General features: G+C 38.0%; 1 protein-coding gene across 1 annotated transcript; it reads right to left on the reverse strand.

Moving 5' to 3' along the window:
• On the reverse strand, positions 1 to 19,482 carry LOC149287591 (protein phosphatase 1 regulatory subunit 1C-like). The gene is made up of 5 exons (XM_089492795.1): positions 19,402 to 19,482; positions 17,497 to 17,560; positions 11,803 to 11,840; positions 10,310 to 10,364; positions 1 to 86 (listed from the first exon to the last, which is right to left on the reverse strand). Exons 1-5 carry the CDS (start codon positions 19,480 to 19,482, stop codon positions 1 to 3), a joined length of 324 nt encoding a protein of 107 aa, XP_089348921.1.
• Between the last annotated feature and the right edge of the window lie 4,256 nt (positions 19,483 to 23,738).

Consider the following 23,738-nt stretch of genomic DNA (forward strand, 5'->3'; position numbering starts at 1 on the left):
TCAGTGGTCACATTCGTCCTCTTCATCTTCACCTTCGTCTTCCTCTGGAAAGGGAGAATCATTCTTGTTTTTTATCTGCTTAACCCCTGTGAACACACAGATCCAATTAAAACGTTTTCCTTTTTGAGCCAAACTAGGTTTCTTTCCTTTTGTGTTATTGTTTACCAGACCTTTACATATATGAGTTCTAGAAAATGACTGCCACACTTTGCACCCATCATTCTATTTGACCATACACAGTGCCCTTCACTAATATTGGCACCCTTGGTAAATATGAGCAAAGAATGATGCAAACAATTCTCTTTATTGTTTAGACCTTTGATCTTTTCTTTAAAAATACACAAATTACTCTGCTCCCATGGATATCAAACAATTGCAATGGGAAAGACCAAAGAATCTTCCTGTGATGTGTGGCAAAAGGTTATAAAGATTCACAGCATGGGCAGTGGCTATAAGAAAATAGCAAAAGCATTGAAAATGCTAATGTCTGCCATCAGAGCAATAATTAAGATGTTTCAGTCAACTAGAAATATTATGAATCAACCTGAAAGAGAATGTGTGTCTATATTGTCTCAATACAGCGTGAAGAGGGTGCTTAGAGCATCCAAAAAAATCACAGCTGAAGGATTGCAGAAGTTAGTTACGTCTTGATGTGAGAAAGTATCCAAAAGTACAATCCAACGTCACATACATTACCACAAGTTACTTGTAAGGGTTTCAAGAAAAAAGCCTCTACTCTCCTCCGAAAAGAAACTCAACTGTCTTCAACTTGCCAGACACTACTGGAACTTCAAATGGGATTAGATTCTATGATCAGGTGAAACCAAAATAGTGCTTTGTGGCAATAAACACCAGAGGAGTAGCTATATGAAAAAGTACCTCATGCCCACAGTTAAATATGGTGGTGACTCTTTAATGTTTGGAGGCTGTTTTTCTGCCAGAGGACCTGGATATTATGTTAGGATACATGGCATTCTGGACTATCAAATATCAACAGATATTAAATGAACACCTGGCTGCCTCTGCCTGAAAGCTTAAAATGGGCAGTGGTTGGACAATGATGCAAAACATACACCAAAGTCAATACAAAAAATGGGTTACTGGCCATAAGATCAGGGTCCTACCTGACTTGAACCCATAGAAAGCCTATGGGGTGAACTGAAGTGGAGAGTCCACCTTGACTTTGAAATTGGAAGGATCTGGAGAGATTCTGTATAGCAGAATGTTCTCAGATCCCTTGCTTGTTTTCTCCAACCTCATAGGAAAAGACTTAGAGCTGTTATCTTGGCAAAGGGAGGTAGAACAAAGTGTTGACCAAAAGGGTGCAAATAATTGTATTATCCATATATTTTGCAATATATTTTGGGGGGATAAACCTGTGATGTATTTGCAATTGTTTGATATCCGTGAGAGCGAGTATTTTTGTGTATTTTCTAAAGAAAAGATCAACAATAAACAATAGACATTTTTTACGGCATTCTTTGCCAGTATTAGTGGAGGGCACTGTACATACTTGAGCATATTTATATAAAATGGCAACACAAACTACACAGCTCTGTCAATGAATAATTTATAAACGCAAAAGTATGATGATGAAATTCCAAGAATAGATCTGGAGCATGTTGTTCAGTTATCCAGTTATTCATCAAGGCTCACGATAATTTGATATAAATAGAGCAGCCAAATGTGTTCACCAGTATAAACTGCGGTCCAATGACAAACTGCTAAAGGTAGCTTTAGAGCTCATGCTACTGTTACATTATCAGTACAGAGAATTAGCAAATTTTTTTTCTAAAATTCAGGATATAGTCTATCTTTAATAACACCCAATTTAAAAGGCAATCCTGAGCAAACTCACATGATCTTGCATGACACACATTTATAAAATATTATTTTGAATGTATTCACTAATAAACTGCAAGTACTACAGATTGGCAGTATACATGTAGTAAAATTAAGCTGGTTCAACTTGCATTTTCACTACTGCTAATTCACATTTACACATTCATTAAAAAGTACCTTACTTGCATCATTGTTCATTGCAGGGCAAGTTCAAATGGCATCTTGTTAAAATGCTTTAAAATAAGAATGTTTTAAACAATAGACACGTTGATGGTTTATTTTTATCATTTAACAAAATGCAAAGTGAGTGAACAGAAGAAAAATCTAGATCAAATCAATATTTGGTATGACCACCCTTTGCCTTCAAAATAACATTCATTCTTCTAGGTACACTTGCACACAGTTTTTTTTAAAAACTCGGTAGGTAGGATGTTTCAAACATCTTGGATAGCTAACCATTGTTCTTCTATGAACTTAGGCAGTCCCAGTTGTTTCGTCCTCTTGATGCAATCCCAGACAGACTTTATGATGTTGAGATCAGACCTCTGTGGGGGCCATGTCATCACATCCAGGACTCCTTGTTACTCTTTACGCTGAAGATAGTTCTTAATGAATTTGGCTGTATGATTGGGGTCGCTGCCATGCTGCAGAATAATTTTGCAGCATCCTGATGATAACGCACAATGGGTCAGTATGTAACTGTACTTCTCAGCATTGAGAAGACCATTTGTTCTGACTAAATCCCAAAATTCCAACAAACTGCCTTCTGCTACAGGCAAATATTTCACATTTTGACTCATCAGTCCAGAGCAATCGCTGCCATTTTCTGTGTTGTTGTGAAAAGTTGCTTGTACTTGTTTCCAGGTCAGAGGTATGGCTTTTTTGGCAGCAAGTCTTCCGTGTTGACCACTTCTGACCAGACTGTAGATGGGTATACCATGGCCCCACGATTTTGTGTCAATGTTGAACTGATGGCATTGTTGGATATCTTCTGATTGGGAAGGGACATAAGAATGGTCAATGACTGCACTTATGGTCCTCAACATTGTGTTTGTCTGTGATTCTTCAAAAGAGCTTGGACAGAACATCTGGAAACTCCTGCCATCAGATTTCTGCCTGGGAAAGACTGTGCTGATGAAGTATAAGTACCATGTGTCTTGTTGTCAAGTCTTACCATGGTGTATGACCTTTGTCATTCAACTGTCTTTAGCAAGCTCAACTTGTTAGTCTGACTGTTCCTCACCATGTTTTATTCTTCCTACTCAGCTGTTTCTGTTTCAGTTTATGTTTTAACCTATATATTAAATTGATGATCAAAAGCACAAACGTTGGTCACAACAATTATTGATTTGATTTAGATTTTTCTTCTGTTTGCACTCACTTTCTATTTTGTTAAAAGATAAAAATAAACTATTAACGTGTATTTTCGAAAGTATTCTTATTTTACAACTTTTTTTCACACCTGCCTAAAATGTTTGCACAGTACTAATATATATATATATATATATATATATATATATATATATATATATATATATATAATCTTACACATTTGGTTACATACCTCCTTCCCAAGCTTTATTAAACCAGTTGCCCTGCTTCCCAACCCCCCCAACTTCAACAGCTAGTCTGTGCCATCATTGCCCCCACACAACCAGTCTGTGCTTCCTATGCCCCCTTCAAACATACAGCATATGTAAACACACTTACACAAATTACACACACTCATACACTCATACTCACTAACACACACTTCATCTCACCCCACTTACACATCCATGCTCGTACACACACACACACAGTACACATCCATGCTCAAACACACACACAAGTACACATGCATGTTCAAACACACACATATATATATCCCACCTCCCGCCCCCGCTTATCTCTCACCGCCCCCTGCAGATTTCCCTCTGGCTGCTGCTGTTTCACCGCGGGGTCACGTACCTGTCTCCCTGTGCCAGTTCAAAATAGTTTAGAAAGGGGCCTTCCGACCTGGAACAATTTGGAACCGGTACGAGGAAACAGGAAGAAGGGGTCGCAGGGGCCAGGTGCGGCTGCTCAGACCCCTATAGTTATGCTAGTGATCATATTAGATGCATCAAGTTTTCTTAATTTTATTTTCTTATATGTCATTGTTTTTTTAAGCTGTAAATGTTGCAAGTTGCAGTCACAGAAATGCACATTGTGAACCTGACAGCAACTTGCAAAATTCATGGTCCCATGCACTAGCATCTACTTGCAAGAATCTTGTCAATGTGACATGTCTTGCCCCAGGGTAGTGACCCAGCCTCCCTTCACCTCTTATCTCCACAGCTGCCATCCTCTAAGCTGAGTGGCTGGATATGTTACATATGCAAGCCTGTTGCATTTTAAAGACGTGTGGCTTAGAGTGAGGGTTGTGCTCACTATGTGCTCACTATGAGGGTTGTGCCGGTTAGTCACAGTGCATCATATCATATATATGGAGATCCCTGACCTCCCCAACTGGCCCATGGAGCAAAGAGCCCAGTGGGTATTGCATTGAATGAAAACATATTGCTTAGCATATTTCTGCCATTTTAGAAGGTAATTTGGAGATTTAATTTTATTCATCTGTATGTACCAAATAAATCATCATATTGACTGGCAGAATACATTAGATCCTATATGCTAAGAATATAAACTCTGTTTATAAAAGGGCTTATAAACTATTAATAATTTAATGAAAATGTAACTTTATGGATAGGTCTGTCTGAATGCATCTGTAAGTCAGTGTTCAAAATAAGAATAGTATGTAAAAGTAGCAGGAGACAAGGTCAAATAGATCATTGCCCTAAAATGCAGTAAGAGTAAAAATTGCCCCAAATGTCTTAAAACTGTTAAGACCATCACTGTTATTATCGAAAAAAATCTTAAATCATAGATTTTTATGTACAAAATGGATTGTGTTATTAGTGGAAGATTTATCACACCAGTGTATTTTACTTGTAAAACTATTGAATCACACCCACTCCATTTAGCTATAATTTTATGAAACCAGTACAAATTGTATACCATTACATTGCTAATGGAAGCCTTTCTGTCTCTACTTTATTACAAATCCAATACGCAAAACTAACAAGCCAAAATGGAATTAGAATCGAAACATAGCAGCTGTAAGTATTGGTTTTTATTTTTAGGTACAGGCTATGTGTGCAGGTATATAAGCAATCTTTCTTCACTTTCAGATAGATGTGGTGGGACATTATTTAATAAATAGTACACGTTACTCTTATTAGGTATAAACTGCGAATCTTACTGAAGAATAGCAGCCACTTTTTAAAATGCAGTAGATTAATTTCAGTATAGAACGATACATGGCATTTACTCCGAAGAGTAGATCTTCTCTGACTTTGAAAAAGGCATTTATCTAATGTGAATATATATACATATATTATATGTGTAACATAAAATTAATTTTCTTTAAAATCTAAATCCATCTTGTACTGTCCCTACCACCCTCATGGGGAAAAAATGTGCAACTTTAGGTAGCTTTGTTTGGTAACTGGAAAACCTTATCAAAATATTTTTATTTTTTTTTTAATCTTGTTGAAAATGTACTTAGATGTTATTAAACAATGAAAACACACTTTATTCTTATGGGGTTATTATTGTTTGTTCTTTATCCTACTGTAGTTCCATTTTTAAAATGTAAGATATTCCATCATAAAATTTACTTTTTAAAATTTATAATTTTTTATAATTTGAATGATGCTATTGAATGAATTAAATCACATGGCATCTCAGCTTTAAATAATATGTCTTAAATGGTTTAATAATAATCTATTAGTTTAGTAAAACAGGGAGATAATCACAACTATCAACAAGACTATGATATCCTTAAACTATGCAATGAGCATGTCAATACTTGAAAATTTGACTACAATGACAGTATATATTATACTTAAAGTATTTGTTTTCTAATGATTATTATTATATCTGAAAAAAATCAATATATTTACTCTACATTGCCTCTTCATGAGCCTTGTCTGGGAAATAACGATTTATTTTGACTGGGAATTAAAACAAATATCTCATTGAATATGTATTCCTTTGTTATTGAGAAGCATTTCCGTGGTGACAATATTTTATTACAGAGCTAAATTGTTATCTGAGGCTGAGAACCAGATGGAATCATTGTCAAAGTACATTAAATATTTATTCTACATTACTCATCATTTATATTGTGCTCTTATTTATCAGAGATAGATGTACAGTCAACTATGAAATAAGAATATAAATGTAATGAAAACTGTAATGTCATGCTGACAAATATTCTAGGCCAGTGATTCTACATTGTTTCCTTTTTGAGGATCACCTGTAAAAGAACCACAATATCCTGAGGCCGACATGAAAATGTCATTGGAAAGAAGGCTGGTCTTTTCTAAAACTTTACCATCACACCTACAGAGGCAAGAAAAAGTAAATAAACCATTTCTAATTATCTGGTTTTCTGCATTAATTGTGTATAAAATGTGATTTGATCTACATCTAAGTTACAAATATACACAAACACAATGTGCTTAAGCTAATAAGACACAAATAATGATAATCTTTCAGGTCTTTATTGAACACATCCATTAAACATGCACATTGAAGTAAGTGAACCCTTGGATTTAATAACTGGTCGAACCTCAAACAAGCTCTTTGGGGCTGCACATCAGACCGGCAAAACATTCAGGAGGAACGTAAGACCATTCTTCCTTACATAACTGCTTAAGCTCAGCCATATTCTTAGGATGTCCATAAGAACAATTCACTTAAGGACATTCCACAGCATCTCTAATGAGTTAAGGTCTGTGCTCTAACTGGGCCACTCCAAAAGGCAGATTTTCTTTTTTAAGCCATTTTCTAAAATGTTTAGGGTCATTGTCTTGCTGCATTAAAAAACTTATACTGAGCTTCAGAGACAAACTTGGGAATTCATTGCCTCTTTCGATGATGGCATGCTGTCCAGGGCCTGAGGCAGAAAAGCAGACTGAAATCATGATGCTCCCTTGACCCTTAGGGAGGATGTTTTTATGCTGGTATGCGGTGTTGTTTTTACACTATACGTAGTACTGCGTGTTCTTCCTGAACAAATCAACCTTAGTTTGGTCAGTGCACAAAACATTTTCCCAGTAGCGTTGTGGAGTGTCATGTTGCTCCTTTGCAAACTTCAGGCACACAGCAGTTTGAGTGGCTTCCTCTGAGGTGTCCTGCCTGTTCAATGTTTTGCGAAAAGTACACTCATGAACAGTGATGTTAACAGTTCCAATAATTCCTTCAATCCTTTAGCCGTTACTCTAGGGTACTAAATTGTCTCCATTTATAAACAATTTGTCTAACTGTGGACTGATGAATATGTAAACTGTTTGAGATTACTTTGTAATCAACAACTCTCAATCGTAGGTCTTCTGAGATTTCCTTTTTGTGAGGCATGGTTCACATCAGCATAGAAAACTCAAAATAGCTCTAAAACACACACATCCAATACCATTTTATTGATTGGACTCCAGGTTTGTCATCTCCTGACCCCAATTCGATTTTGATGAAGTGGTAAGCCTAAGAGTTCACCTACTTTTCCAACCCACATTGTGAATATTGGAATTATGTATTTGATATGGACAAGAGCAATAGAATAATTTGTGTTATTGTTATAGCTCCTTATTGTAACTTAAATGAAGATCATATGATATTTTGAGACTGATTTATACATAAATGCTAGCAATTCCAGTTCACTTACTTTTTCTTGCCACTGTATATGAGCTTACTGGACATCACAGTACAACTCATTCCTCTGTCAATGTTTGTCTATGGAGATGGCATGCCTCTTAGCTTGACTTTATACACCTGTTAGCAACGTATGTGACTGAAACATTTAAACTCAAAAATAGAAGTAGTGTCCACTAAGGAGACGAGTGACTTCTAACAGGGCACTGTCATAGGATGCCACCTTTAAGACTTTTGCCCTACTGGATTTCCCCCCGGTACAATGTAAGTCCTATTATTGTGAAGTGGAAGTGTCTAGAAGTAACAACTGCTCGACCATTAAGTGGTATACCACACACACGTGTCAGAAACTGGGTCCATACAGACGACTGTAAGGACCCAGCGTGCCCAAAGATTGTGAGCAGGAGTTACGGTGCAGTAGCGGAGTTTGACAGGGCCTGGTGCAGGGCTACCGCACTCACCTGGGTGTTGAGCACCTAGGGTTGTGCAGCCACATACCAGCACCCTGACATAGCAGCTGATGTTGTCCAGAGCAGAACGAAACTTGGCTAGATGTGGAAATCTGAACAAAACTTAGATCTGACAAAACGAACAAACTTGGAGATATCCTGCAGGCACCCTGGAGCAGGCATGAAACATATAGAGATTCCGTCACATCATATGGCCATAGTATGCTTAGCCCACCACTACGCCAAAGTACTCCAATGACGGTGGGTCCTAACGCTAATCCCTGCTGACAGAGGTACGAAACAAACCAAACATGTAATCCAAACACATAGCACTGAGACATACATTTAGACTGCAGACTGAGACAAACAGAACACACAGGTGGGGCACACCTTATAAAGGAAACAGAGCTGAAGCAAAGAGCTGAAGCAGAAGCAAGGAATGGAAGATCAGAACAGAGCAAAAGGAAATCCAGGAATGGATCGAAGCAAAACAGGGAAACTGAAGCAAGAGCGAGATATGCAGCTCCACAGCCTGGGTAGGACGTGACACACGCACAGAGCAGGATTGCTGAGTGTTGAAGTGTGCAACTAGACTTGTCCACTGGAAGCAAAATCGATTTGGATCCATTTTTTTTTCATTTTTGACATGTTCGTTTTCAGGCATTAAATTCCTTTTTGACTGTTCAGTTCGGGCAAAATTTGGAGGCCTTTTTTTATTCGGTAATAACATTTGAAGGGAGTTCCCAAAGAGAGAGGTCCCTGACACCTTCTGGACTCACCTTTCACTGACAACAGCACCATCTCAAATTTGATGAATAGATAGCTCAGAGTAAGACAATAAGGCAGCAGAAGCAGTAGTAGCAGGGCACTGGGTAGATACTGACTGGTAGGCATTACTGTGCAACTGGATGTGTCCCCAAAATTAGAAACATATGTAAAGAATTGATATCTCAATGTAAGGAAGGAGATTGAGCTTCAGCTAGGCATGAGTCTAGAGTGTAGATCTACATGGAGGAAACTCCTCTGCAGAGGACTGGACTACCTTCTGCTGGAGATGCAGGACCAGCAGTGGGCAGCTCAGTCCAGTGCAAGACCTCTGTCTCACTACTCACTCATTGCACTCATAAACCAGGGCTCAGCAGTCAAGTCACGTACACTGCACCAGAGCAGCGAGACAGAGGCCTAACCTCAGGAGTTCTAACCTCAGGACTTCAGCAAGGTTATCTAAATCCAGGTCATTGTAGTCAACAAAATTATTGATAACCATATCCTTTTCCACTTGGGAACAAGACGGAGTAAGGTCTACTCCTACTGAAGAAGCAGACCTTCACTCTTCTTCCCCGCTGCTGCTATTATCTGAAAGTGCCTGTCCATCTTTGCTCTGGGGAGTGCTGGCAATGTTGCTGTAGTGGTAGCACCAGGGGCGGTTGTGGTGGCACTGGTAAGGGTTTTATTTTGTGGTTCACCCACCATAGAACAGCTTTCAAACAGTCATCACTCTGGATCCCACCAAGTCCTTAGCAAATTACCCTTCAGTTAGCCCTTTTTAAACACTCTTGCTGCCAGCTCTACCCAACCCAAGAAAACTGGAATCATTCCTTCTCACAGACATTTTCATTTTCATGTTTTATACTTTCCAGTAAAAATGAAAAATTAAAATGTATAACGCTACTCAGGAATTTCACCTGACATTTATGGGACCAGGTTGGGAACTTTCCTGCTCCAGCATGACTGTTCAAGACATGTTTTGGCAGGTTTGGTGTTGAGGAACTCAAAAAGCCTGCACAGATCCCTAACCTTAACCCTATTGAACTCCGACTGTGAGCCAAGTCTTCTCATTCAACTTCAATGCCTGACCTTACAAATGCTCTTTTGGCTTAATGGGTAAATTCCCCCCCACACACGCCAAAATCTTGTGAAATGCCTTCCAGAAGAGTGGAAATTGTTATAGCTGCAAATGGGAGCTATCTCCATATTAATGCCCACGGTTTTGGGAGATGCCCAACAAGTGTGATAGGTGTGATGTCAAGTGTTCACATACTTTCCACACCATTCTTTCATATCAATATGTCAAGAATACATTGTATAACCTTTGTAGTAGTCTTAGACATCTTACAAAGAAATTGCTACTTTTTGAATATTGCATGAACACCAACTTTTTTTCTCCCCAGTCACTCTATATTGTAAGAAATTGTTAATGAACATGTGACATTAAGGTAGATATGTAGTAAGTTACAAAAACAAGTGTATTAATTCATAACAGAACAGTACCTGAACAGTACCTTTCATGGCTGGGGCGGTATATACACTTTGCTTCCTCTGCTTAGGAGACACATTCTGTATAAAAATATATATAAAAAGTACACTTAGACTGGTACCATAATGACTCTGTTTTGTTCACAAAAACTTCTCTTCTTCCCAGAACACTAAGCTTTGAACTCCTCTTAACAACCTACCATATTACTTTATAGCAAACCTTAGGAATTACTAATTAAGCCATTGGCTTTGCTGTGGCATGATACATGTAGTTATACTGCATTTCAGAATACCTGCAAACCACTTTTATTTAATCAGTTTTATATAACTTTCTAAATACAAAATAAGTTAATTTCTCAGTTTGTCAACTTAAACTATATTTTAAATGTAGGCACGGTATATACATCTGCCAGATGATTAATATTAATTAATATTAACCAGAACAATATCGAATCCTCAAGGTGCGCTAGAGCGGGCATTTTCGAAATCACTGATTTGAAGAATGCTTGTGAGCTCTAATTTTTTTAAGTTAAACAAAAATGAATAAAGCAGCTGACCAGGCAGAGATCACTTTCAGAGATAGTTTGATAGAAAATAAAATTTACAAAAGAATCAAAGCACCCCTATAGCACCCATATATATTTTCTGCAAGGGAAAGCTAAGAAGCCGAAACACAACCTCTCCAAAGATGGCATATACCTTCTACTCAACATGTTAATACATTTTAAAATATTATCAGCAAATACTAGACATGTGCAATTGGCCCAAAAACGATCCAAACTAATTTGAACAAACTTTGGTTTGTTTTTGGCCCATTTGTTTTCAGGCAACACATTTTCATTTTCTGCCCATTCGGTTTGGCAGAAAATTGGGATGGTGAATATTTTTTATGTGGAAGTGGTCAGCAGAAGCGGATGTAGTTGGCAGAGAAGGTAGGGAAACATTTACAGAGCATAAGAGAGAGTGAACAGCAATAAGATTGTTTGGGAGAGTGTGAGAGAATGTGAGTGAAAGGGCCCATGGATTTCAGGCAAACATTCAGAGCTTTTTGCTTTGTATTCATCTGCTTCATGGGGGGGGGGGGTCTGGCTTTGTACAAATCGCTGAATTTGTCAAAATTCAGTAAATTTACAATTTGGATGAATCCGAATGCACAAGTCTACCAAATACCAAACTATATGACATATTATAAAAAGGGGTTAATATAACATATTATTAACATATCCACCTATATAAATAAATATTGTATTGGCTTAAAGACATTACATAAAATACCCATTCATAACAATTTTAGTCATTGTGAAGTATAAATCATTTAAAAATAATACTAATTTAATTTTGGAGTATTTTACCTATAAGACTTCAAAGAAAACATATGTGTTTGCCATTTTTAAAAAGAAGAAAGTTTTGGTTGAAGGGGGAATTATTATTGCTAAGGTTTTCAAAAAAATTAATGTACATTGTTAATACTGAAAATACTGAAAAATGTATATTTTGCTAAGAACAGAAACAAACTTACTTCTTCATGTGTGCTGCTAATCCTCTTGTCATCTATTTCTAAATGGCAAAAAGCATAAGAAAATGTATTAATTTCTACACTCACATAGCTCACAGGTGTTTGTCAGTACACAGACAAAACTCTTTTTTCTTCACTCTGACAGAAAAAAACAAGAGCGATAACGAATCTGTGCAAACTGAAAGATTAATGAAACAGAAAAGGTTAAAGTACCGTGAGAATACTTTCTCTAATGTTCTTCTTTCTTTGCGTCTGCATCTCACCATTATGAAGACTGTGACAAAATTTGCTTAATAATCAATGAAAAACTGGAAACTATTCAAATATTATGAGCTAAATATGATATGCTAATGTATATATATTTTTTTGTTTTTTGTCTTGGCTTTATAAAGGCCAGTTGACCTTCAGCTAGATACACATGACCGAACATTAAATTTTTATACTATGTTATACTGTTATTACATTATTTTATGGTGGCTGCACACTGCAGGACCCTATATGCTCCTGAAATGGGTAAGTATGGAGTCCTGTTTACCAGTGGCGTACTGTGCCTCTTGTGTCAGATGGCCAGTCTGGGCCTGACACAGTCTATGTATATATATTCATGTTATATTACTGTGAAGATTGGGTAAGAATCAAGGGAAACTGCCTTATTTATTCTAACTCTTACACTGTGTTCACAATATATGCTCCACATAACAATGTATATGTGCCAGCTCGGGACATTGCTAAACTAGAGCTGCATTAAATGACCACATGGGTTTTCATATAAATAGAAGTATAGATGAACCGGGCCTATTTGTCTTTTTTAAACATTGAATAAAAGAAGCACCTCTTTGCATGTTAAGTAATTGTACTATTTACTAGCATTATCTTCATTGTTGTTACGTTAACACTCTAAAAAATGAGTGGAAACTGATTTTTTTTTATTTTTGCTTCCTTTTGGCTAGGTTTCCCCTTGGGTTTTTGTCCTGTATTTTTTTCTTGATGAAAAACGCCAGGAAAAAACGCCAAGAAAACTGCCACTGCATTTACCTGTGTTTTTGCGTTTTTTCTGGCGTTTAAGCCTTTCTGTGGAAATTGCTTTTTTTGACCTTAGGCAGTTTTTCCAGCCTTTACACGTTGGAATTTTCACCCAACTAAAAGGGATTAGGATAAATGGCAAGTATCTGCCCCCTCCTGATGTCATTTCCTTGGTAGAGTTCTACTTAAACTCGCCCCAGCGGACCCTTTTGCCTCTTTTCTGTGGTTTGTAAGGCATGCTTTATTCCGAATGTCTGCTCCTCTAGGAAGATTGGCCCCAAATGATGGTGCAAATTGTTTGCTGTTGCTTTTGGCACGCAGGATCCAGTTGGGTATGTTTGTTTGTAATGGATGTTTGTTCCAGATGGTGTAAAATTCAATATAAACTTTGTTTTGTGTGAAACTGTTTGTTTCCAGCCTATTTCTCGTAGGACACACAGATACTGGGTCCATCCTCTGCATTGTAACTGTGGAAAAAAACACCATAAAAAACGCCAAGGCAAAACCCACATGGCGTTTTTTCTCTCCCATAGACTTCTATTGGAGAAAAACGCCAAGATTTCCTTGCAAAAAAAAAAAAGCCGTGTGGCTGAATTGGCGTTTTTATGGGCGTTTTTAGCAAAAAAAAAAACAAGTGGAAACCTAGCCTTTGTCTTGCAATAAAGTTGGCATGTGATCTAAAATATACTATTCTTTGTATGTGTAGATTGTTACCTTTACATTTTCCAAATACCGTATTTTTCGCTCCATAAGACGCAGTTTTTTTCCTCCCAAAGTAGGATGAAAAATCAGCCGCGTCTTATGGAGCGAAGATGCAGGCAGGGAGGGGGGGGGGGCAACGATATACCGTATTGGCTCGAATATAGGCCGCACTTTTTCCCCCCACTTTAAGACTTTAAAGTGGGGGTGTGGCCTATATTCGGGGTCCCGGGCGCCGGGCAGGCAGCGGGGTTAGGATACAGATCCCCCGCAGCGGTGCAGGGGACCTGCATCCTACTCCCTGATACGCTCAGACAGCCTCCCCTGCCAGCACTTCCCACGGGGGGGGGTGCCGGCACGGGAGGTTGTCTAAGCGCATCGTGCGGATGCGTTTTACCTCTGCACCCCCCGCGGACTTACCGGAGCAGACTCCCGGGTGTCTTGCGGGGTCGGCGGGGGATGCCGCACCGGAAGTTGTATTGCGTAGATGTCCCCCGCCGGCCCCGCAAGACACCCGGGAGTCTGCTCCGGTAAGTTGGGGAGGGGGGGGCAGAGGGGGACAGTGGCAGCGTATCTCGGGGAGGGAGGACAGTGGTAGCATATCTCGGGGAGGGAGGACAGTGGCAGCGTATCTCGGGGAGGGAGGACAGTGGCAGCGTATCTCGGGGAGGGAGGACAGTGGCAGCGTATCTCGGGGAGGGAGGACAGTGGTAGCATATCTCGGGGGGCGGGGGGGGCAGAGTGGCAGTATGTTTTTTGGTGCTTTTTTAAAGAAAAAAACTTTTTCTTTAAAAAAGCACCAAACTTTTAGGGTGCGGCCTATATACGGGGGCGGCCTATATCCGAGCCAATACGGTACTCACCAAAAGTGTCCCGGACAGTCTCTGTCTCGCTTCGCCGTCCAGGGGAGGTCTTCATCTGGAGACCGCCGCCTCTCCTCTTCTCTGGTCCGTTGCGACGGCTAAGGGCGGACTGGATGGAGAGGACGGGGGGATTTGACGCAAGCGCCGTGTCACGTATGGCGCCGGCGCATGCGCAGTACGGCGCTTGTAGTCCAACTACACTTCCCATCATGTCTGACCAGCTTTTTTCTGTGCAGGCATGACGGGAGGATGATGTCCTTTTTTTATAGCCCATTTTTTAGCTCAAAATATTTTTTCCTTTTTTTTCTCCTCTAAAATCTAGGTGCGTCTTATCAGCAGGTGCGTCTTATAGAGCGAAAAATACGGTACCTCTATAGCAAAAGTAGTCTAGTATTAAAATCCAATGACCTTACATGTATAACAGTACAAGATGAGAGAGATTGTTTCTGTTAGAAAAAAGCTGACGTCACATGAACTCTTTAAAAATATAAGTTCTCAGAAGAATGAAACACAAAATATTTTCCCATATTGAGAGCCTATTTTTATCTGTGCTTCTAAGACGCCTACTTCCTTTCAGTTACAGTAAAATATAAAATTTAACTGCCAGCTATAAAATATTAAAAGGAAGCAGAACACCAAGAAATGAAGCTAAAAGGTTGGATCTGCGCCAAATAACACAATACACCATTATGTGTGGGTCTCTAAAGATCATTCTAAAATTGGCTACAGAGATTAAAGTCCGTTAATAGTCATACTGCTGTAAGCAAAAACAAACAAAAACTTGAAGTTAACATATTTTTAATTTTAACTCCAGCAGTAATTTTAATTCCTTATTTGTTAAATTGCCATTGTAACTCTGTTTTTTGATGATATTGTCATTTTTGCCCCTTTTAAGACTTTTTTATTGTATATTTAGACCAAGAGTTCAGCCTACACTCAGCACCCAGTTAAGACAGACAACACAGTCATGATGGTGTTGTAGTCATATGATTTTGATACAGAAATATAAACAACTACTATGTATGCATTGTTCATGGTATTAGAATGCACTGCATGGATGCCTTGTGGGTGTCCGCACAACCTACAGACTAGCGAAGATAAAAAACCCTATTCAACAATAGCATTATTTCCAATCCATACACCCACCACCAAGTACTTGTTCCTGAACTTTAACTAGCCAAAGAAAGTTCTTATAAGTTCAATAACATTTTCATCCATTGGAACGTTCAATACATAACCTTACAAGGTTTGTGATATCTATATCCTTACTATATTTCTGATTTCTGTATTTCTGACAATGGGATGGGGACTATTAACTACTCTTTTGTTTCAGCTCACTTTCTTTAGTATCTCTGTTCCTTACACCAGTCTCCCAGGTCAATAAGAAGTAGGTTAAGTATAAGACCAAATATTTTTTTTTTTTATATATCTTTTAATTTATTTTGTGAACTGAAATTCAAGCAAACCATTCAAGGCACAAATGTGTTTATGTTGCCTTCACTTCCAGCCTGCCATCAGTAGCCCAGCTGGAGAAACAAATCCCAGGAGAACATCTCCCATTGCTATGATTTTGTTACTTAAACAGTTTTTGTGCAAATGTGGCATGAAGGTGTTTGTCTATAGAACAAAAAAATTACACTTTTGTTGTAGAGCTACCACAACTGGGGAGAAAAAATATATAAAAAATAACAATATACAAAATTCACAAAACCATTAACACCCTCGAGTTATACTATTATTAAGTAATCCTTCTCTGCAGCTATAAAAATATTTACTGCAGTGATCAATAATATATCCTGCCCTAGGCCAAGGGGGCAAGTTCAGGAGGTGTCAGCACTCCTGCAGCAAAATGTGAATTTTCAGAAATGGAGAATCATATAACAAGAATAATATAACATACGTATCCACACAGAGCATCAGGGGTGTTGCTAGCGGTATACATTTTTCTACGGCTTAAGCCTATACTAGCTTTAACAGAACATTTACGTTGGTAATGTGTTTTAGGTAAATAGATGGTAGATGTATTATAGGTATAAGCTGAATTACATATGCATATTCTGTGTGCTGACAGCTGCTGTCTTTCAGTAAAAACAAAAAATAGAGATGTAAGATGACAAACCACAAAGTAAGGCTTTAGCTGTAAACATTTTCAAAATAACATGATGGATTATCACAGGGAAGGTAAAACTAAGCTTGGCAAATCTTAGTTATGGCATCATTGAAATGATTGTTGCTTACAATAAACCGACGTATACCAGTTGCATCAGGTATTTCTGTGTAGTATAGCTAAAAGTGCGAATTATTCTTTTTAAATCGGGACGATAAGCATTATCCTCACACATTTTCCTCGAGATTTTCAAGTAATGAATTTACCCCCCCCCCTAATTTCTTGTCATCCTCATCTATAGAAGTTGTTGGTTAGATTGAGACATAAAGGGCTAGATTAGACGACGTGTCTAAAAACTAGACTTTGGCGGTAAAAAATGTATCAATATAAAGACTGTTTCAACGATGAAAAATTTTATATTTTTGGCATGCAGAAAAAATAAATTTTTATAATTGGTGAAATAACCTTCTAAATAACATTGACACATTGCAGCAAGTTGAGAAACACAAAGCTGTGGATGTGGTTAGTTAAATTGATACTTTGTAAGATGGCTTGTATGAGTCCTAGAAATCAATTCAAACCATCTGAGCTAGTAGTATAAAAAGATGAAAAAAAAAATGCTGGCACAATAAAAAAAGGGTTTTAAAGACAACCATTTAGGGCCTAAATCCCTCTGTATTTTTTTCTACATATTATGAACATATCCACCTATATAAATAAATGTATTGGCTTCAAGACATTACCTAAAATACCCATTCATAACAATTTAAGTCATTGTGAAGTATAAATCATTAAAAAATAATACATTTCATTTTGGAGTATATTACTTTTTTTGTAGTTTACCCAAACATTGGAATGCAACCAATATAGCGTGTGAGCCCTGTACATTTTGCACCATTTTAAATGTTAAAGATTAAATTATAGCTGGTGTTGGTTACAAACACTATCCATTACTTGTGGGTTTGGCTTAGACATAACAGAATAGTAATCAAAATACTTAATAACCTGGCGGTGTGCAGTGATCATTCAAAATAACCAGTGATGCTGGTGTCGGCCTTCTCTTTCTTATCTGTGTAAAACATAAATGCAAAAACTTCAGACATTAACAGCAATTTTATTTCCCATGAAGCAAACCATATTTTTGTAATGCGTAAAATACAACATTACTAACAAAATATTGCATTGCAATATATCTCTTACTTTATATATAATATATATATATATATATATATATATATTACTTGTCAGTTACTAATTCTTATTCAGAAAAATACTCTTTTATTTGTGTCTTGTTAATTCTAAACTGCAGTCACGTGACGCGTGAACAACATGGCGTATTTTGCCATAGCAACATGAATCATTTAACATTTTGGCAAATTTAAGTTCATCTAGACTTCTATTTTTCCTTAACTGATATAATTTAATTGTCTTAACTTGGCATGATTGGAGGCGTTACTATGTATATGGCAAGATCAGATTTGTATTTCTTTTTTGTACTACATTTTATTTATCAACCTTGGGTGGAATGTTTATTAAGGCTGTCTGAAACACTTTGCCATCTTTCAGATGCAAAAGAAATCATAAAGTCCTATTAACCAATATCTGTTAATAGAATAGTTACAGATTCTGTCCAAATGTAGAACTTTCATAGCGAAATGCAGCATTGGAATAATTTGTCCTTGTACTGTTGAATACATAATGCTCACTTTTAATATTCCTATGCAATTTTTGTGATCCAGATTGTCAAGATAAAAACACAAACAGAATAGGGCATCATAAAAGGTCTTATAATTTTAGGCTGTTGAGGTATCTATTTATTAGATATATTAACTTGGACCACTTGTTTAGTTACTAAGTTAATTGCTGCTTGTTTGGAAAATAAATCATTAATACTTGAACTAATTTGCTGTTCCTCAGTTTTCTGTCTATATAATTTCTTGATGAATAAGATTAGGGTTTTAGACAATTAATAAACTATTAAAGTATCCAAGTTCTCATATTCGTACAGAAATCAATAACAATTTTTTTTTCCATGTTAGAAAATTATCCAGAACAATACAATGCATTATCCTTGTACTAAACACTACATTAGCCATAAATATTTAAGCAATATTTTCTGTTATGTTTATATTATTTAAGAGGCTATATTTAAGTAAATCTTTACATCACTTGACTTTCATAAAGCCATTTTATGGTGCAATAACTATCATTTTATTTCTTTTTGTATTGTAATTGAATAATATAAATAATTGTTTTTATTAACATTGTAAATTACTCATGCCTTTTATTGGCAAAAAGTTTATTTAAATAAAAAGCCATATTAAAAGCAATCAGAGAAATCTGACTGCCATTTTGGGTTAGTGCAAAATTGGAAAGAGCGAAACCGGTTTTTTTTTTTTGCCTTCTTTTGGATCAACAGCAACAAATTAACAGATATAGGAAAGGCTGAACTTGATGGACGCATGTCTTTTTTCAGCCTATGTAACTATGTAATACTATGTAAGTACTGGTAATTTGCAATGCCCTTGTTTGAAAGTATACCCTGTACTGAAATTTTACAAATACCACCAAATTATACTATACAAAAGTAAAAATGTCTTACTCGCCTATTAGGTGTGGTGGCTCATCCAAATATAATAGCCTAATTAATGTTTGAATATCTACTGGTTATTTACACACTCTAGGGCAGTATTATAATTATTATTTATAAAAACTGCGAGGATAAGAATTGCAGTTATAATCATTCATCGTAAAAACTTAACAGATTTTACAAATCAATAGACAGATCACATTTTAAGACATTAAAATACAATTTTCTGGATGGGACATCAAAACATTGTTTTCAAATAAACAAATGAATCCAAGCGTTAGAATATAGTCACCATTTAGAACAGAAAAATTAAATGTTACCTGTTCAGATGCTTCTGGATCCAACTGGCTCTGAAAAATTGGGACAGAAAACTGTATCTTTTTAGGGCTATTGGGTTCCATTTTGCGGTGATGGTAGATAGAAACAGAACCTTCCAGTAAAAATAAGTAGTTCCTATGACTAGTCCGTGGCACACGCCTTCAAATGGCTGGTACTTGAGATTAACTGTAATTCCAGTATTTGAAATATAGCTGTATGAAAAGAGCAACTCCCTTATTCAACATCAATAGTTGTTCTTCTGTTCTTGTGGCTGGCTTTTTTCCTTCAGCCCTTTAGATCTCTGCATAAAGCAGAAAGGAACAATAAGCTAATTGTATACCAGTTTTGCTTCTGCACATGCCAATGATTCACTCAGTACCTAATTGAAAATGCACCGCTAGCCTTGAATGGCCTGGTGCCTTGGGATTTGAAAAAGTGGCTATATCCATTGTACATTACTGTCTACTCAAAAATGCAATATAAGCTCCCTTTGAGCATTGCTGATGGACCATCAGATACCATTAATATCTGATTATGAACAGAAGTGGATCCTAGAAGAGTATCACCCCCCAGGTTATATTTACAGTATATACACTGCATATATATATATATAGGTGGTCACACTTGCTAATGATCAATTAATCAAGGGCATTTAATTAGCAGCACCTGTCTATTTAGCATCGTAATTCCTATGGAAGCAGTGAGGGTATACTTAGTTTTTCATACATGGCGTCTGCATTTTGGCTTTATTTTTGTTGAATGAATCATGACACATTGTAATATGTCATGTGTTGTTGTTCATCTGAAGTTATACTTGCCTATTTTTTAGACCTGCTAAGGAATAGATGATTGTGATTGTGTCCTGATATGTAAAACCATAGAATTCAAAGAGGGTGTACTTTCTTTTTCACATGACTGTATATACACTATATGGATACACCTCTTAATTATTAAATTTAGGTGTTTCAATCAGACCCATTGACATAGGTGTATACAATCAAGCACCTGGCCATACAGTCTGTATTTACTAAAATCTGTAAGAAAAATGGGCCGGCCCCAAGAGCTCAGTGAATTCAAGTGTGATGCTTTGACAGGATGCCACCTTTGCAATAAGTCAGTTTGTGAAATTTTATCCCTGCTAGATTATCCATGGACAGCTGTAAGCAGTATTATTGGAAAATAGAAGCGTTTAGGAACAGCAGCAACTCAGCCATGAAGCGGAAGACAGCGTAATGTCAGCAGGGTCACCGAGTGCTGAGGCTCATGGTGTGTAAAAGTTACCAGTCCTCTGCTGATTCCACAGCTAAAGAGTTCCAAACTTCCCCTGGCATTAATGTCAGCACAAAAACTGTGCGGCTGGAGCTTCATGGAGGGGGTTTCATGGAACGGGTTTCCATGGCCTAGCAGCTGCATGCAAGCCTCACATCATCAAATACAATGCAAAGCGTTGGATTCAGTGATGTAAATCACACCGCCATTTTGGACAAAGCTATGCTTCCAACTTTGTGGGAACATTTTGGGGAAAGCTCAAGTGCACAAAGCAAGGGCCATAAAGACATGGTTAGATGAGTTTCGTGTGGAAGAGGCCTGCACAGAGCCCTGATCTTAACCCCATTGAACACCTCAGGGATAAACCGGAACAGACATTGGAAGCCAGGTCTTCTTGTCCAACATCAGTACCTGACCTCACAAATGCTGTACTGGATGAATGGGTAAAAATACCCACAGTAACACTCCAAGTTAATCTCGAGGAAAGCCTTCCTAAAGGGGGGACCAATTATATATTCATCTCTATATATCAATCAGCAAGATGTCTGGCTCCGAGGTGTCTTTTATAAAGGTAACAAACTGAGATCAACCTGGCCAGACCCTATCACAAAGTCAGTGGAACATGAAAAGCATCCCTGCAGTACATCTTCAAAGGATGCCAGATGTCCTGTCCTGGGTGCCATAAAATCTTACAGGGACTAGGCACTAGTTTTTGCCGTGTTAGTTTTTAGGCAAGGAATTTCCTTTACCAGCCATTTGACTTGGTTGAAATTCAGGGGGCCTTTTTTCAATTGGGGGAGGTCCCAGGCACCTTCTGGATTCACCTTTCATTATAAAGAGATACAACAGCAACAGAAATAGTAGTGCTCTGGGCCTGGACAGGCAGACACTGGCAGATGACTGAATGTCCACCACAATATTATATATTATAAATATTATATTGTCACAAATATTTATTGTCACCAGTATTTAATCTTAAAACATGTTATGTAACATAAAATACTAGTTCTGCATAGTTAAATCCTTAACCATACTTTTACTGAGGCCTGTAACAACCTCATCAACAAGTGCCAGAATGGCTTGTAAAGGTGGAGGCTACATGTGGCGACAAATGGATGAATCATGAAAAATTCTCTGAACTTTGTTTTTATCAGTTTCGGCTGTTTGTAGGAACATAACATGCAATTTTCGCTAAAAATAAAGTTTGTATAAAAACTAATGCACACATCCACTAGGCACTGGGGTCACACAGGGGAATAGCACATAGTATCTATAGATTTAAGGTATGGTTAGGTTTTAGTAGAATCTAAACAGGAAGTTGTTCTGTATGCTGACAGTGTGACCCCCCCCAGAATGATAGGAAACATGGCAGGATGAGGTTCAACTGTGCCTGAGAAATAGAAATGTGTCATCATGCTAACGTTGGGGGACATGACCATCCCAGAGTTATTAGCGCACAAGGTACCATAACAACAAAATATGCAAATAGGCAACCATTTGCTGTCAGGTTTTAAGACCCAACTCAATAAGAGTGTCATTAAGTGACTGAGCTACACATTCCCCTCCCATGTCACACCAAACCGGAGGTCTTCTTGAGACAAAGATAGAGACTTCCAAAATGGGGAATGGGGAGGAAAGATTGAATTTCCTTATATAATCTTGACAAGGAACTGTAACATCAGGAGATTCCCACAGATTTTTTTAGTTATGTTTTAAGTTTTCTGTTTATCCTTGTCTATTTTAATACTATTCTATATCCATTTTAGTATATTTTATACCATTATTTTTTGTAAAGCACTGTGACTCAGATTAAATATGAATTCATCAGTTATGTGTTTGTGATCTAATTTTGAATTTATAGCTTTCAGAGAGCACGTTACCAGGTTTTTCTGTACATTGAGTTGTTCAGAGGGTTACTGAAGCCCCCCTAGGTATTTGCAAAACATTAAATAGAACTTGGTGATGGTAGAGAATACAGTTTTAGAGTTGTAAGGTGAACAGGTGTAGGGTTAAGGTGTAGTCACTCTGTGCCCTGAGGTAAAGGACTGCACTTGTGGGCGATCTTTCGGGTGCTGCAGGCAGGAGCAGGCGATCAGACAATGTTCCTGCGGGTCCCGGTAATGCCGCACAGTCCTGCAAGGCTGCCTTCGCGTTGCTCCCTCACAGCGTCTCTTCTCTTGTTCCGCCCAGGAACCCAGCTGAATTTTGGCCCATTTTCTCAGCAAAATTGTTTTAATTCAGCCACATTGAGGACTTTCGAGCATGAACTACACTTTTAAGGTAATGCCAAAGCATCTCAATCAAGAATAGTCCATTTCCAAACCTTAATTTTGTTTCTTTTGAGCCAGATTTGGGACTTGATTGTGTGGTTCAGATCATTGTCCTGCTACATAAGTAAACTGTACTTGAGTTTTAGGTTGCATACTCCTTCAGGATTTTCCAGTAGAGAGCAGAATTCATGGTTCCATCAATTACAGCTAGTCGCCTAGGTCCTGAAGTACAAAAGCAGTCCCAGACCATTAAACTACCACCTCCGTGTTTCACTGTTGGTAGGATGTTCTTATTGTAAAATGCTGGGTTAGCTTTACGTCAGATGTAATGGGACCCCTGTGTTCCAAAAAGTTGTACTTTTGACTCATCAGTCCACAGATTATTATCCCAAAGGTCTTGCATGTTTCATGGCAAATGTGAGACAAGCCTCTGTATTTTTTTTTTGCAACTCCATGGATGCCTTTTTTGCATAGTCTTCACGGAGGCAAGCGAGGCCTGCAGTTCTTTACACATTAATCCAGGTTCTTTTGTGACCTCCTGGATGAGCCGTCGGAGTGTCCCAGAGCCTCAGAAATGGCTTTTTATCCTTTTCCAAACTGATAGACATACTTGGGAACTTCTGGGCTCCAGCTACCTGGCGCCTTCCCTTGCATGATGCGGCCAGGCCTGCCCACTGACGTCGGGGGCGTTCCTGGTGACGGCAGCAGGAAACATCCCTGTCAAGACCCCGCTACCCGGAGGATTCAGGTCTTGACCCGGAGAAGCGGTGCTTCACCCAACAATCTCCGGGTCAAACCCA

The sequence above is a fragment of the Sceloporus occidentalis genome, unplaced genomic scaffold (assembly GCF_023333645.1).
Source record: "Sceloporus occidentalis isolate IW3139 unplaced genomic scaffold, rSceOcc1.0.p SCAF_59, whole genome shotgun sequence".
NCBI classification, from domain to species: Eukaryota; Metazoa; Chordata; class Lepidosauria; order Squamata; family Phrynosomatidae; genus Sceloporus; species Sceloporus occidentalis.

What these genes read in the sequence shown, in the direction of transcription:
- LOC149287591 (XM_089492795.1), bottom strand. Translation starts at nt 19,482, where the DNA reads ATGGAACCCAATAGCCCTAAAAAGATACAGTTTTCTGTCCCAATTTTT. An exon ending in TGATCACTGCACACCGCCAG is followed by an intron (nt 11,841 to 17,496) that starts GTTATTAAGTAT and finishes TTTGCCATTTAG; the next exon opens with AAATAGATGACAAGAGGATT. An exon ending in TACCGCCCCAGCCATGAAAG is followed by an intron (nt 87 to 10,309) that starts GTACTGTTCAGG and finishes GTGTGTTCACAG; the next exon opens with GGGTTAAGCAGATAAAAAAC.